The sequence below is a fragment of the Lemur catta genome, chromosome 14, assembly GCF_020740605.2.
Source record: "Lemur catta isolate mLemCat1 chromosome 14, mLemCat1.pri, whole genome shotgun sequence".
NCBI classification, from domain to species: Eukaryota; Metazoa; Chordata; class Mammalia; order Primates; family Lemuridae; genus Lemur; species Lemur catta.
The window spans coordinates 7,206,659-7,221,972 of NC_059141.1; the positions used below are offsets into that span (position 1 = coordinate 7,206,659).

At 38.0% G+C, this 15,314-nt stretch overlaps 1 protein-coding gene across 3 annotated transcripts; it reads left to right on the forward strand.

Moving 5' to 3' along the window:
- Positions 1 to 132: 132 nt before the first annotated feature.
- IKZF5 (IKAROS family zinc finger 5) lies at positions 133 to 14,943 on the forward strand. Of its 3 annotated transcripts, XM_045568312.1 has the most exons (5): positions 133 to 289; positions 1,755 to 1,903; positions 7,269 to 7,434; positions 9,410 to 9,592; positions 10,950 to 14,943. In XM_045568312.1, exons 3-5 carry the CDS (start codon positions 7,302 to 7,304, stop codon positions 11,891 to 11,893), a joined length of 1,260 nt encoding a protein of 419 aa, XP_045424268.1. In that variant the 5' UTR covers positions 133 to 289; positions 1,755 to 1,903; positions 7,269 to 7,301; the 3' UTR covers positions 11,894 to 14,943. The 3 variants fall into 3 exon arrangements, with proteins under 3 accessions (XP_045424268.1, XP_045424269.1, XP_045424267.1); XM_045568313.1 differs by lacking the exon at positions 133 to 289 and having other exon boundaries at positions 1,889 to 1,903; positions 7,244 to 7,434; XM_045568311.1 differs by lacking the exons at positions 133 to 289; positions 1,755 to 1,903 and having other exon boundaries at positions 6,391 to 7,434.
- Positions 14,944 to 15,314: the final 371 nt, after the last annotated feature.

The window sequence follows — 15,314 nt, forward strand, 5'->3', positions numbered from 1 at the left end:
CAGCCCCGCCCCCCAGCCCCGCCCCGCACACACTCCCGCCCCGCCCCGCACACACCCCCCCCCCCGAACGCCACTCAGGCCTACGGAGCACCAAGAGAGACACACAGCCCGCTCCTCTGCCTTCGCCCTACGTCCTGCTCACGCGATACTTGGAAAGGCAGGGGGCGGGAAGGGAGCGAGAGACACAACAAACATGGCGGCGGCTGCGACGGTGACGAGGGCGGCGGCGGCGGCGGCGGCGGCGGCGTTGAACAAGGCGGTGGGGGTTACTCGGTGCGGTTGTCAGGAGGTAAGTAGCAGGCTGCCGGCTTGGACGGCGGCGACGCGGCTGAGCAGGGCGGATAAGAAGGAGCGGCTGGAGGCGAGAGCCGGGTTCGCGGCGGGCCGGCTGACCCCGCCCGAGACTCAGTTCCAGCAGAGGGTCGCTGGTAGTTGGTCGCTGGGCGGGGTGACGATCCAGGACCTTCCCGGCCGGAGTGCGGAGGGCTGCGCTGCCTCTGGCTGCGAGAACCCGAGGGAGCAGCCTGCGCTGTCGGCGCCGTCGGGCAGGAGCTCAGAGGCTGCAGGGTGGGGACTGCTGCACCTGGCTCTGACAGGTGGTTGTGCGGGGTCGCCCGGAGGTTTGCGTCTTCACGGGGTTTCAGGGTCTGGGGGTCAGCCCAAGCGCGGGTCTCCTAGGTTCCTCATCCAGGCGAGGATGTCGCTCCGAATCTTGGGGAGGATGCTGCCCCAACGCCAATTCCAGGCTGCTCGTTGGGAGAAGGACTTTTAAAACCTTCGTCTTTTATGTAATAGATCCTGCTGGGTCTGTTTCTACTACACGTGCACTTTAATTTTCGTAACATGTGAGATTTAGGGAGGACACTGCAGCAAAGAATTACTCAGGTTTATTCAGGGCTTAGGTCTCCTGATAAACTGTCTGGAGTATGAGTGGCCAAGCCAAGCATTCTTGATAACTGGATCCGAACCAAACGGGTTCCAGCTAACGCTAACCACGTGGCCTATTTAATGTCCCCTTAATGTGCTGGTCAGAACCTGAAAGAGATGTGACAAACAAGAGAAGAAATAAAGGCGTCTTAAATGGTGAGATCTCAGGAGATTCAGTTTTGAAGGAAAAACTTTAAAACAACTTTTTAAATGTTTGGACTAACAGTTTTTAAAATTCCGTTTAATTTTGATTTATGTCATGCCTTCAACACCGCTAGAGATTAATACATTGATGGGAGTTCGTTACAGTGGATTGAGATGTTTGGCGTTCTTTTCCTGTAGCAGCCTAGAATGTTTCCCAGAAAACCAGAACTATTCTGTGTTGCCATAGAGAGGATAATAAAGATGAGATTCAGATGTGCCCTTGTTGGATGTGCATGGTGGGATTTTTAAAAACCCTTTCCTATTTCCACACATAGGAGTGAAGCGTTGTTTTTATGCGACTGTAGCTGTTCAGCAGTACCAAGCCTAACCCTTTTAGAAGTGCACTGTGACCAAATGAAATTAATAACTTAAATTTAGTAAGACGTTAAATTTTTGCCAGAAAAATGAAATCTTAAAAAATCCACCAGTGAAAAAATGTTAGTCATGCCTATGGAGCTTTTGCTGAAGTACAGCTATTGTTTTGTTCTTTGATTATGTCAGCTTAGTTTTCTTTTCAGCTAATGGTAATAAGACAGGCACAAGTTATTAGCTTATTAAACCTGTAGATGCTAATTAAGTTTTTGTCTTAAAGGTTTTGATTTGTGTTGTGCTTTTCTTTGCAGATCTCTGTATGGCTTTTTAATTTTAGTTGAAATTCTCTCCATGGCCTTTTGGAGTCCCTTGGTGTGTCTCCAGAGTAAATTTCAATTACTCTACACTTCATCCATGTTGGAGTGGCAGGAAAAAGGAGGAACTGATTTGGGGTGAAAAGGTTAGATTGTACAAATTCTCTTTTGTATTTCTTCCAACATGGTTTTATTTATGTTTTAGTTTTATATTATGCTTTATGATATGTCAAAGCCTTATAGTGTTCCTTTTTGCCTTCAAAGAGTTTTTGACAGTTCTGAAATTAGGAATTGTGTTGTAATTCTTTTTGAAGGCCCATGTTACTCTATTCAAACCAAGCCTCATTTGTTAGCCTTCTCTATTAATACGTGTTCTGTAGCAGAGTATCTTTTTCAGTGACCATAATTATTAGGTGATAGAAGTAAACACATCATTTGAACTATAATCCCTTTATGTGTATAGGCCTGCTTAACCCCCAAATTAAGTTATATAAGTTAGTTGCTAAGTGCTGTATTCCTCCCTGTGGTTAGTAACCTTTAAAAACTTCTCAAAAAATGCTAGATGAATGAAACATATCCTATCATTACCTCATCATGTTCTCAAAATTCTCCCATAGTTTACAAAAAAGATAGACTTTGGGAGGAAGGTAGGTTAAAGAGCCTCTCTTCTGGTTCTTTCTTGCATTACCTATGTTTCATGGTTATGGTTGCCTTTAATTTGCATGTTAATGCCTGTTTTAGCTCCTGGTTAAGAGGTTCTTGGTGTGCACACCTGTTTGCACATATATAGTGTGTGTTTGTGTATATTCTTGAATTGATTGGCAACTTTCCATTTGTAATACAAGACTGAAGAAGAAAGATCAGAGGACTTTATACAAAATAAATCCTTTATCAGAAGCAGAGGAAGCTTGAGGAATAGCTTAAATTACTTGCTTGGAGGTAAAGAGATTTTCATTGTTCTTTTGGGATACCAAATCTTAATTCTCGGATACCTCCTTTTCCTCCACTGGCTTGGTTAGTCTTGGTTGTTTTGTAAACACATTATTTTTGAGCCTTGAATGGATAATTTGGGGGAAGCTATTGGCATAAAAATACTTTAGGTATACTCTAGCCAGTTTCTATGTAGACCTATACGTAGACCCCATGGAATTCCACATTAAACTCAGCTTACCTTAATCAGAGTAATCACAAGAAGGACTCAGGAATTTTGCTATATCATAACGAATGATAATCATAAGGTTTGAGAATGTTCTTCTCTTTGGTTGATATGATTAAAAATCTATCTTAGTTCAGGCTACTGTAACAAGTTACCATAGACTGAGTGGTTGAAACAAACATTTATTTCTCACAGTTCTGGAGGCTGGGAAGTCTAAGATCAAGGTGCCAACAAATCCCATATCTGGTGAGGGACTGCTTTCTGGTTGTATTTTCACATGGTAGGCAAGTTCCCTGGGTCTCTTCTTACAGGGGCACTAAGCCCATCCAGAGGGTTCCACCCTCATAACCTAATTACCTTCTAAAGAAGGCCCCACCTCCAAATACTATCCCATTTGGGGTCAGAATTTCAACATATGAATTTTGAGGGACACATTCGGTGCATGGCAATATCAGTTAGGAGAAAGATAGATTTGGGTTGGAATACACCACCGAAATCTATAATAGTATTAGAGAACAATTAAATAAATTTCTGTTTCAGATGATAGGGTTTTCACACATTGGAATTTTGTGTAAAGTAAATAAATTTTGGCTAATAAGCTCTAAGGTGTTGAGTTCATGGCCAGTAGGAAAGATACCATTGAAGAAAATTATCGTTTGCTGATTTCCTAAAGTATATATTTGTTATGTTTGCAAAGATTTTTAAGTTTATCAGTCCTTTAGAGGCATCTCCAGATGTCAGTTAATTTGTGGAGTTCTTAGATTAAACTTTCAGTCCTGAGACTGATGATTATTATTTTAAATACAGGAAAATGGCTTGGATAGAAAACCTCTATTTTCTTTCTATGAGAGGAAGGCTGTTGTATTTTCAGAATTATTATTTTTCCGTTTATTGCACTTAGAAATATTGACTGGAGATGGAGAAAACTGGGTTTTGAGCCAAAGACTTTACTTAGCTTTAGGCACCTCTCATTTGGGTCTGTTCCGCCAACTAGAGCTCTGTGTAAGGGCCTGTCATGCTCTTTATATATGGATATATGTGACATAGGTGACACAGGTCAAGTGGGCACAAAAATGCTTAGGATGAAATGACACCTAATTTTTAAATCACGATAGGATGTTGAAGGTTATAAACCATATTAATATATTTAAAATCTGATTTAAGAATAGTTTTCCTTCATGTTTACAGTGTTATCTTCCCTTATCTTATTTCATTGGCATCAGTTTTTTTTTAAGTCCATCATGTGTAATGACTGAAAAACAGCATACAATTTATGGCAGGGAACACAGTGAAATTTATAATGTGACAATGTGATAATACCCAAGACTGTCAAAATATGCCAGCCATCCTCTGTAATTAGGCTCATTTGTGTTCTTAAACTTGAGATCTTGAGATGCCTGTATAAAAATACCATTTTCTTTTGCTTGCTTACTGGCAGTCTTATGTGTTTTTACTGCATTGTCACATGTACTGTAGCAGTGTTATACTTTCTAATCAAGATTTGGTAAGGTTTATCTTGCTTATTGAAGCCTATCAAAGTATATTCAGACATTTTCCAGGGAAATGTATCAGTTTTCATATGCACTGATTGGCAAGAATTGATGTTATGTTGCAATGTAAATACTGGGATTTATTTCTTAATTACAGCTTTTATAATTACAGCACAGACAATCTGTGGGACTGTATGGCTTATTTTCCCTCTGGAAGGCCGAGGCGGGTGGATCATTTGAGCTCAGGAGTTCAAGACCAGCCTGAGCAAGAGCGAGACCCTGTCTCTATGAAAAAAATTGAAAGAAATTATCTGGACAACTAAAAATATATATAGAAAAAATTAGCTGAGCATGGTGGCACTTGCTTGTAGTCCCAGCTACTTGGGAGGCTGAGGCAGAAGGATTGCTTGAGCCCAGGAGTTTGAGGTTGCTATGAGCTAGGCTGACGCCATGGCACTCTAGCCCAGGCAACAGAGTGAGACTCTGTCTCAAAAAAAAAATAAATAAATAATTTCCCAGATCTTATTCCTGATAATCTTTTTAATTGGAGCTAACTAGCTTACATTTTCTAATCAAAGGGCAAAATTTAAAGGAAAAATAATCAGCAGAATCAACAATAGTTGCAATACATAGTAATACAATGATTAGGAAACAGAGGCAGGCAGGGTGGCTCACGCCTGTAATCCTAGCACTCTGAGAGGCAGAGGTGGGTGGATCGCGTGAGCTCAGGAGTTCGAGACTAACCTGAGCAAGAGCGAGACCCTGTCTCTACTAAAAATAGAAAGAAATGATGCGAACAGCTAAAAATATATATGTAAAAAATTAGCCGGGCATGGTGGCGCATGCCTGTAGTCCCAGCTACTCGGGAGGCTGAGGCAGGAGGATTGCTTGAGCCAAGGAATTTGAGGTTGCTGTGAGCTAGGCTGGCTGTTGCTGTAATCCTAGCATTTTGGGAGGCTGAAGTGGGAGGATTGCTTGAGACCAAGAGTTCAAGACCAGCCTGAGCAGCAAAAAAATTAGCTGGACATGGTGGTGCAGGCCTATAGTCCAGACTGAGAAGGTTGAGGCAAGAGGATTGCTTGAGCCCAGGAGTTTGAGGTTGCCATGAGCTATGATCATGCCACTGCACTCCAGCCCCAGCCTCTGTGACAGAGCAAGATCCTGTCTCTTGCCTGGGAGTGGGAGTGAGTCAACAATAATCTATAAGATTGAGAAAGTTGAGCCAGATTAAAGCAAGTGATTTAAAGATATGGCCTAAAAGTAAAATAAGAAGAGATGAGTTTGGGAAATCGTATACTGATTTTTTTGGAAATTGGGATATATGAATTAATGAGGCTCAGGTGGACCACGTTTGTCTCATTGTAACTAAGGAACAAATAGATGCTCAGTATATTCTCCAATCAAGTTGATGAACTGATAGAAAAAGGGAAAAAAACTGTGAATCTGAGACATTGAGGTATTTCTTAATCCGAGGTATAGCCATTGTTTTGCTACAAAAATAATTATTAATAGAAAAATAGCTACTGCTGTCTGCGTGTCTACCATATGCTACACGTTATGAGATACTTTATATATATTTGCCTGTAAAACTTAAGGTAGTACTGCATGCAAGTTGGTGTTATTATTCCATTTTACAAAATAGGAAAGTAAGGCTGAGGAGAGGTCCCTGTTCAGAGTCTTAAAGCTAGTGAGTCTCATCCAATAACAAAACAGAGTTGTCCTTTGATGTCTAAGGGGGATTGGTTCCAGGACCCCCTGGGATACTAAAATTCATGGATGCTCAAGTCCTTATATCAAATGGGATAATATTTGCACATAACCTACCTTTACCCTTCCGGTGTACTTTAAATCATTTATAGATTATGTATAAAACTTAATACAATGTAAATGCTATGTAAATAGTTGTTACACTGTATTGTTTGGGGAATAATGACAAGAAAAAAGTCTGTACATGTTCAGTACAGAGGCAACCATTCATTTTTTTTCCTAAATATTTTTGATTTGCTGTTAGTTGAATCCACAGATGCAGAGGGGCAACTGTTTTCTATTATCAAATAAATTTTCTGTAACAACTTTCTAGAAAACAGTGAAAAGAGGTAGCAATAATAGTTTTTAAAAGCCCCTTGGTAGCTTCTAAGAAGGGAGGAAATGTTGCATTAAGAAAAGTGAGAATTCAGTTACCTACAAATCCTTATTGGGTTAAATGTGTTAAGAATAAAGAACACATTAGAGGCCAAGGCAGGAAGATCGATTGAGGTCAGGAGTTTGAGACCAGCCTGAGCAAGAGAAATGTGTACACAATTAACCAAAAGACATGTAGTAATAAGTTCATAGAAACTTTATTCACAACAACCAGTTACTGGGAAGTATCCAAATGATCTAAAAACAGTACAATAGATAAATCAGTTGTGGTATGGGCACATAGTGGACTACCGCAATGAATATGAGCACACTTCAGCTGAATGCAACTATATGGGTGAATCTTACAATCATGTTGAGTGACAGAAGCCACACAAAGGTTCATGGTATATGATTACATAAAGTTGAAGAACAGGCAAGACTAATCTACAGAACCAGAAGTCACAAGAGTGGTAAACCTCACCAGAGTGGAGGGGGCCTAGTAGGGAAAGGGTACACAAGGGGGGCTTCTGGGATGCAGGCAGCCTTCTGTTTCTTGGTCTTTGTGCTGATTTCATAGATGTGTTCATTTTGGGACAATTAATTGAGCTCTACCCTTACGATTTATGAGTATTTCTATGTATGTGTGAGACTTCAAGAAAAAGTTAGGCATCTATGCTAAAAAGTGTCACTGTTGTTTTACTATGTCTGGATCTCCCCAGATCATTTCATTTTTTTTTCCTCTAGGTATAACGAACTGTAAACTTTAAAAAAGCAAAGATGGGTGAAAAGAAACCAGAGCCTTTGGACTTTGTGAAAGATTTTCAGGAATACCTGACTCAGCAGACCCATCATGTGAACATGATTTCTGGATCAGTTAGTGGGGACAAAGAAGCAGAGGCTCTTCAGGGAGGTAGACTCATCTTAATATTATTAAATAATCCATTTTTTATAAATAATTAATATTTGTGTGTAGTTATCCATATTATGAAGACCACTGCTCGCTAATGTGAATCATTCTGGTTTTTTTTTTTTTCCTAGAAAAATAATGGGGCATTTTTTTTCCTTCTTTAAACATATCAGATTTTTGCTGAGGGAGAGTGCTTAACATGGTCTGGAGATGTACTGGTGGTCTTATTGGAAGGTTACAGATACTAAATACCCTTCCTGTCCTCCAAGTTCTATTAGCTAACAGTAGACACATGGAACCCAAAGGGGATCAAAACATTAGCTTCACTATAGAAACAATTCGGCCATCAGGATTAGACCTGAGACCAAAGTAGGGGTTTCTATTTCTTACCTGTTAAAATGAAGAAAGGGCTGACCAGGTTTACCCATCCAAGAAGAGAAACTAGAATAGAGAAAGCAGTGACCTGCTTGAACCTGCTAGAGGTGTATTTTGTCTAGTTTGCTTGCCACACAAAAACTGTAATTTATTCCTAACCTAGCTCAGGGGTCAGCAAACTATACCCTGTGGGCCCCATCTGGACCGCTGTATTCAAATGGCCTGCAAGCTAAGAATGGTTTTTACATTTAAAAATAGTTTTTAAAAAGTCAAAGGAATAATGTCCTGACACATGAAAATTCTGTGAAATTCAGACTTTAATGTATAGACATGCTCATTTGTTCACATATTTTCTATAGCTACTTTTATGCTAAAACAGCAGAGTCCAATAGTTGTGATAGAGACCATACGATGCACAAAGCCTGAAGTACTTGCTACTCACCCTTACAGAAAAAAGTTTGCTGACCGCTGACTAGAGGGTCTAGGTAGGGCCTTGTAATCTAGGGACTGGCAGCAGGGACCAGACATCACCTGGGAGCTTGTTAGAAATGCAAAATGCCAGACCCCACCCCAGATCTACTGAGTCATAATCTGTGCTTTAATAAGATCCCCAGGTAATTCATTTAGATATTAAAATTTGAGAGGCACTGGCTTGGGAAAGCAGTGGGAGAGAGGGAGACACTGAACCTGATCCCTCCAGTGTAGTGGCCCTGTTGGATATCAGCGTTGTCCCACTGCAAAATCACTTTTCCTGGTGAGGTGGGAGGAAACAGAGGAGCAGGAGCCTTGAGTTTCTCATGCCAGCACTGCTACTTCCTGGGATGGAGCATAAGATGTTTTCCTATGAAGCTGCAGAAATAAAAATTTCCCTCCTAATGCTAGATTCACAGATTGGATTTAAGAGACCAGGGTTGTAGTCTCTGCCATTTGCTGGTTTTCCTGATTATGAGCAGCACCTATCCCTTCAGTTTCTTTATACAAAGAAGTTGTCAGATTAGATTAAAAGCAGACAGCCAAACAAACATCTTTTGGCTCTGAAATTCTTACGATCCTAACATTCAGAGGTATCAGAGACAATACTTTCCTTTTTCTGGCTTACTTAGAATTCTAAGATCCTAAATATAACCCAGAATCTAGAACATATGTATAAACTGAGTGGGGTGATGGAAAACTTATTAATTGCTTGTTTAGACTAAAGTAAATAGAGTTAGGATTTTGGTGATGATTATGATCACCAGCTACAGCTGTAGGAAAGCTAGGGTGTTAAGCACCTGTGTATAACTGTGCCCTCGCTCTTCAATGAATCTCTTTACTCCCCCTCTCCTCACCTGTTCTCTTCTTCAAAAGCATGTTGAAGACTGATACAATTTATATGTAAATACTTTGAGATCCATCTGTAAAAGGTTCTGAAAATATAATACAGAATATATTACTGCTTTTGTATAAAATTAGCCTCAGTTCAGAAAGGCTGTTATAAAATGAATTTAACTTTTGTGGGAAGTGAACTGTCAATTTATGAAAGATTTTCAACCACTTAAGACTAAAATGCTAAATTGAGTTGATTCTGAAATTCATAATTTCTTTTGCTATACTTTGTTTATAGCTGGAACAGATGGTGATCAAAATGGACTTGATCACCCATCTGTTGAAGTTTCTCTGGATGAAAACTCAGGAATGTTAGTAGACGGGTTTGAAAGGACATTTGATGGGAAGCTCAAGTGTCGGTACTGCAACTATGCGAGCAAAGGAACAGCCCGGCTTATCGAACATATTCGAATCCACACAGGTAATGGAGACACAGCTAGAGAAGGCATTTCTTTGAGGGCAGGAGTTAGGGGCCAAGGAGGGCAGGTTGATCTGTAATATAAATAGTTCTTATAGCTCAAAAGTGAAGGTTGATGTAAGGTTTGAATAAACGGGGAAGTTATTCCATTTTTACACAGCATCAGCATAACAACATACAGACAGGTCAGAAGTGAAGCCCTTTGTCTCCTTCCTTAGCCATTTTAATTCTTGATCCAAATAATCTTAACATCAGTCTACTTCTTAGGTTGAGGAGGATAATGTGCAAAGCATTATGAGTGATAAAATGTCTTTATCCTTACTAGTACATTTCAATTGCGAAAATGGGGAGAAGTTTTCTATACAGTTGCAGACTCTACTGCTAATCCTAGGTCTCACCTTAGCCATCCCTTCTTCTGAGAAACCTGCCTAACCACCTATACCCTGCCTCTGCTCAAGACCACGTGAGGTGTCCTTCCTGTGTGCTCCATGGCTTCCTGTGCTCATTCATCACGTCATTGTGGTGGCCCAAGAGCCTTTTGAGGACAGGGATTATGATGAGACCATCTTCGTACCCCTAGAGCCTACCAGGGCATCTGGCACATACTTGTTAGATGAATGACTCCAAACTTGGTATTTCAAATATTTTACATGTTTGGGTAGTTGTCAATTAAGATCATTAACTAAAATTGTTCCTTCTGGCATCTGGAGAGTAGGAAGACAGAGAAGCATTGGCAATTCTGAAGGAACACTTTTTGTATAATTCATACTTAGACTAGGAAGCCCATTTTGAATTTGAGTTTTCTGTTTCATATAAAGACTTTTCATAAAGGATTTTTGTATATATTTTTCCCCTGAGAAAAGAGTATGCATGTGTGTATATGTGTGAATATGTATGAATAAGTGTTTACGTATAGATGTGCAAGGGCTGTCCAGAAAGTATCCAGCCACTGTTAATACATATTTTTCATAGTACATGGCTGGATACTTCTGGGTAGCCCTCACATACATGAACATATAACTGAGACATATTTTTGATAAAATCATTATGTAGGGACTATTACTAGAATATTATTGTCAGTTGTGCTATTTCTTCTTTCCCCAAATGCCACTTGGAGCCATAACAATTTTTCTACTATATTGACTAGTAGAATATATATGTATGTCTCTAGTTGTTGCTGATGAGTTAAGCTTTATCTGTTTGTATTTCTTTACAAATTTTAGTAATCTCTTATGCAAATCTGAATTTCTGAAAAGCATTTTTTTCCTGATCAATTTCCAAATCCAATGAATGGACAAACATGAAACTTTCCATAAATGAGCTGCTCTTGTAGTTTCTCCCCATTTTTCTTTTGAAACAGGTGAGAAACCTCATAGATGTCACCTTTGTCCATTTGCATCTGCTTATGAACGTCATCTGGAAGCCCATATGCGTTCTCATACTGGAGAAAAACCATACAAATGTGAATTGTGTTCCTTCCGCTGTAGTGATCGAAGTAACCTGTCCCATCATCGAAGGCGCAAGCATAAAATGGTACCAATTAAAGGTACTAGGTCTTCCTTAAGCAGCAAGAAAATGTGGGGGGTTTTACAGAAGAAAACAAGCAATCTGAGCTATAGCAGAAGAGCACTAATCAACTTAAGTCCACCTTCCATGGTGGTTCAAAAACCAGATTACCTTAATGATTTTACCCATGAAATCCCAAATATCCAGACTGACTCCTATGAAAGTATGGCAAAAACCACACCAACTGGTGGCCTTCCAAGGGACCCCCAAGAACTCATGGTTGACAACCCTTTGAATCAGCTCTCGACTCTAGCAGGACAGTTGTCCAGTTTGCCGCCTGAAAACCAAAACCCTGCATCCCCTGATGTAGTTCCCTGTCCTGATGAAAAGCCTTTCATGATTCAGCAGCCTTCTGCCCAAGCAGTGGTTTCTGCTGTGTCAGCAAGTATTCCTCAGAGCTCCTCTCCCACAAGCCCTGAGCCTCGGCCATCACATAGTCAAAGGAACTATAGTCCAGTGGCAGGTCCAAGCAGTGAGCCAAGTGCCCACACAAGCACTCCTAGCATAGGAAACAGCCAGCCAAGCACGCCAGCCCCAGCCCTGCCAGTCCAGGACCCTCAGCTTCTGCACCACTGCCAGCACTGTGATATGTACTTCGCAGACAATATCCTTTACACTATTCATATGGGATGTCATGGGTATGAAAATCCTTTCCAGTGTAATATATGTGGATGCAAATGTAAAAACAAGTATGATTTTGCCTGTCATTTTGCAAGAGGGCAACATAACCAACATTGAAAATAATCATATTACCTTTTACTTGGTTTTGCCTTTTTTGTGTTTTGTGCTTTGGTGTTGTTTTTTTTTTCATCCCTGATAAAGTGTCTGCTAATTTAAAGTTTATACATTATATTTATGGAATATAAATTTGACAGTGGAAACAGAATTTTCCCATTTTTTTCCCCATAAAAGTCTGGTCAGAGTCATTTATGTATTAAAAAAGTTAAGACACACGGTGTCTCTTTCCTTTCATTTAGACATTTGAGAATTAGAGTGCAATCATAATCTTCCAGGTGTTCATTTAAATTTTTCACATTTGTGGTCCATAAAAACTTCAAGGCTTATCCATATTTTTGATATTTCAACATAGACACTGAGCTAGATGTTATTTCTGCCATATTTCAAAATGGTAGAATGAATTATCTTCTTATAAAATCTGTTACAACTTATTTCAGTGTTTAGTAGAGAAATTGCCTTAAAAATTGCTCTTAATTAAAATATTTAGTTCACATATCTTAAGTTCACATATCTTTAGTTTCATTTCAATTGACAATAGTAAAGCTATTTCAGTGTAGTAAATTTTTCTTTTTTCCACAGGGGGAAGTGTAAAATACTTAATTCTTACAAAAATAGGAGGTGAAAGTTCTAAAATAAAACTTAAGACTTTAAATTGAAAAGTATGTTTAATATTTAAAATACCTGTTTATTCAATTTCTAGTTTAAACCCATGTCCATTCTCCATTGAATCTTTACTATATTTTGGATTATGTTTTAAAACCACAGGTAAATACACTAGAGTGCTAGATGCCCTTTTTACTTTCAGCTTGAACCTTTTTCATTTAAATCTTTTCTTACATTATTAGTGTCAGATGAGGTTGATAATTATAGTGAGAATCTTTTATTCTTCCTATTCCTTTAAGACCAAAGAGGTATAGTGAAAGTCATGCATCTTATTATTAAAATGTAGTCCTTCAAAAAAAAAAAAATCTCTGAAGATTCCTTTTCCTGCCTTCTATCCATTTATTGCCCATAATTTCCAAGAAAAGGTGGGTATAGTGATGGTGAAGTAATATTTACAAAAATGAGAACATGTCCAAAATGGATTCTGGTCTCCTTTTCAGAACTGGCCATCTAAAATGTTTTCTGTGAATTCAAACTGTTTACCAGTCTTCATGTACAGTGATAAAACTATATGGAAACTGAATTGTCGCCTTAGTAAAAAAGGATAAAAAGGTGTGAAAATGGATACAAATGCATTTAAACATATTTAATTTGTTTATAAAAATAAGACTTCGTAAATAAATCTAGAGTAAATCATTTTGAATAGGAGGCTGTTTTCATATTGTGTAACAACTAGCTTACTCTGAAGAGAGCCTGGTCAAACAATAAAATATATTGTTACTAACTGTTGGTTTCTGTGTACTTTGCAAAATTTTATTTTTAATTTGGTTCATATCTTCAATGTGCTCTTAGTTGGCTTCTGAAAGAGACTATCCTGTTAAGCATCTATTAACCCAAAAGTACTTCTACTCTTGCAGTAAATAAAAGGGAAATACTGATGGTATCTGCCCACAAAAACCCCAAGTGCCAAGTTAATGGATCCTCTGCCCTCTGTTCCAAATGCAAGAAAGCCACTGTAATGAGTTCTTGTGCTTTAGTATCTAATCTAACCTAATTTCAACTGCATTGTTTAAAGAACAGCCTCAAGGACAGTTTCTCCAAACTGGAACTTTGTCAAATCTTCTGAATCCAAAATTCTACAATTCTGTCTCACTCTGTTGCTGTCTCACTCTGTTGCTTAAATCACTCACTGCTCAGTTCAGTTTTACTGTAATTTCCAAATGTGCAACTTTGCTCTAGTATTTATCAATTGCCAGAAAGAAACAGGTCATTTGGAAGCTTTTGCAATTATTTTTCCTTACATTTTATTTTTCAGATAAAAGCAATACCCCAAAATAGAAAATGAAAATTTTCATTAAAGAGAAAGAACTCTCTTGTTAAAACCAGCTTATTAACTTTATATTCTGGGCCCAATACATTTTTTTCCCCTAACAACTAAAGATCAATGTTTTGAAGGTACATTTTAAACATGGAAAAGATATTTTTTTCATAAATACAAACTAGAATGTAAAATCCTAATTTTCCTATGACTTACAGAGCACAGTTGATATCCCAAAGGTGTTGATGCTTAAAAGCTACAATTATTCTAAATGCACTTAAAATTTTTGAGGCTAATCTACCTTAGAAACTTTTTTGATATTGTATTTTTTAAAATATTTAGGATTTTATTTAAATTTCCTGTGAGTTAAATTCTGTATTTGTTAAGATGTTCATATCTTCCCTTATGTATTAAATATGTTTCTCATTTTTAATCAAATATTTTATAGAAATAAGTTGTTGGAAAAGATTTTAACATGCACTATTTATAGTACTTTGCCATTAACAGGCAATGTTCTGAAACTAAATTTATTTTTGTTCAGTGAACATAAGTTTAGATTTTTAAAGTTGGTAGATAATTTAATCTCTACTAATATTTTTTTAAGAAACTGTGAAGAGATTAACAGGAAATAATTTTATTTCAGATTTTATCAATGTAGTATGTAGCTACAACTTGAAATTCAAGTAAAGGCTAGATTTTTACTTTGAAAAAATTCCACTGGGTATTTCCAGTGCTATTTCATTTTAGAAATAAGTGTTTGCCATTCTTCTCCAAAATTGTTTGACAAAGGGATTACTAAAAAAATAAAGATAAACTTCATTTTCAGTTCTACCAAAATATTTATCAAATGAATGTTACTAAAAATAAAGATTCCCTGCTAAAGACTTTTTTGTTAGTCTTAGAGGGTATATGCTTTCTAGAATTTGTTTTTGTTAATATGTACTTTGATGTAAAAGAACATATTTTGTATGCAAAACATAAAAGTTGCATTATGGTTGTAAAATACACTATATTGTTTAGGGATTCCAGAAAGCAGTTTAATGCTGAAATACCTATATCTAGTGTGTAGTTCATATTGTGATGAAGCTTTGCTTTTGTAATATATGAATAAAATAATACTTTCTAATGACCTCGATTTTTCTTTTTTGAATACTAGGATCAAATTAGTTTTTTACTAATTTTCCGCTATGTAAAATGTTCCATTAATAAAATAAATAGATTTTGTGGCTACACTGGTTTGAATTTCTAGATGTCTTAAGGAGATCTGTCATAAGTTAAAAACAAAAACAGGTCCATACATCTGCAACTTGTCTCCCCTCTAATTTCCTCTCTTTATTCAAGATCCACTTAACTTGACTTCTGCCCCCAAGCCCCGCCTACCCTAAGCTTTCTGGCATGTAAATGAGGAAGGCTGCCTCTGTGCTTAATTATCAGTGTCACATCTGACAGGTAACAGACTGAAGTATTATGACAAATGAATCCTTTAGAATGAACTGATTT

Bases quoted from the DNA above. Each gene is read 5' to 3' on its own strand.
- IKZF5 (XM_045568312.1), top strand. From the start codon at position 7,302: ATGGGTGAAAAGAAACCAGAGCCTTTGGACTTTGTGAAAGATTTTCAG. The intron at 7,435-9,409 runs GTAGACTCATCT...CTTTGTTTATAG, and splicing joins AGCAGAGGCTCTTCAGGGAG to CTGGAACAGATGGTGATCAA. The intron at 9,593-10,949 runs GTAATGGAGACA...CTTTTGAAACAG, and splicing joins ACATATTCGAATCCACACAG to GTGAGAAACCTCATAGATGT.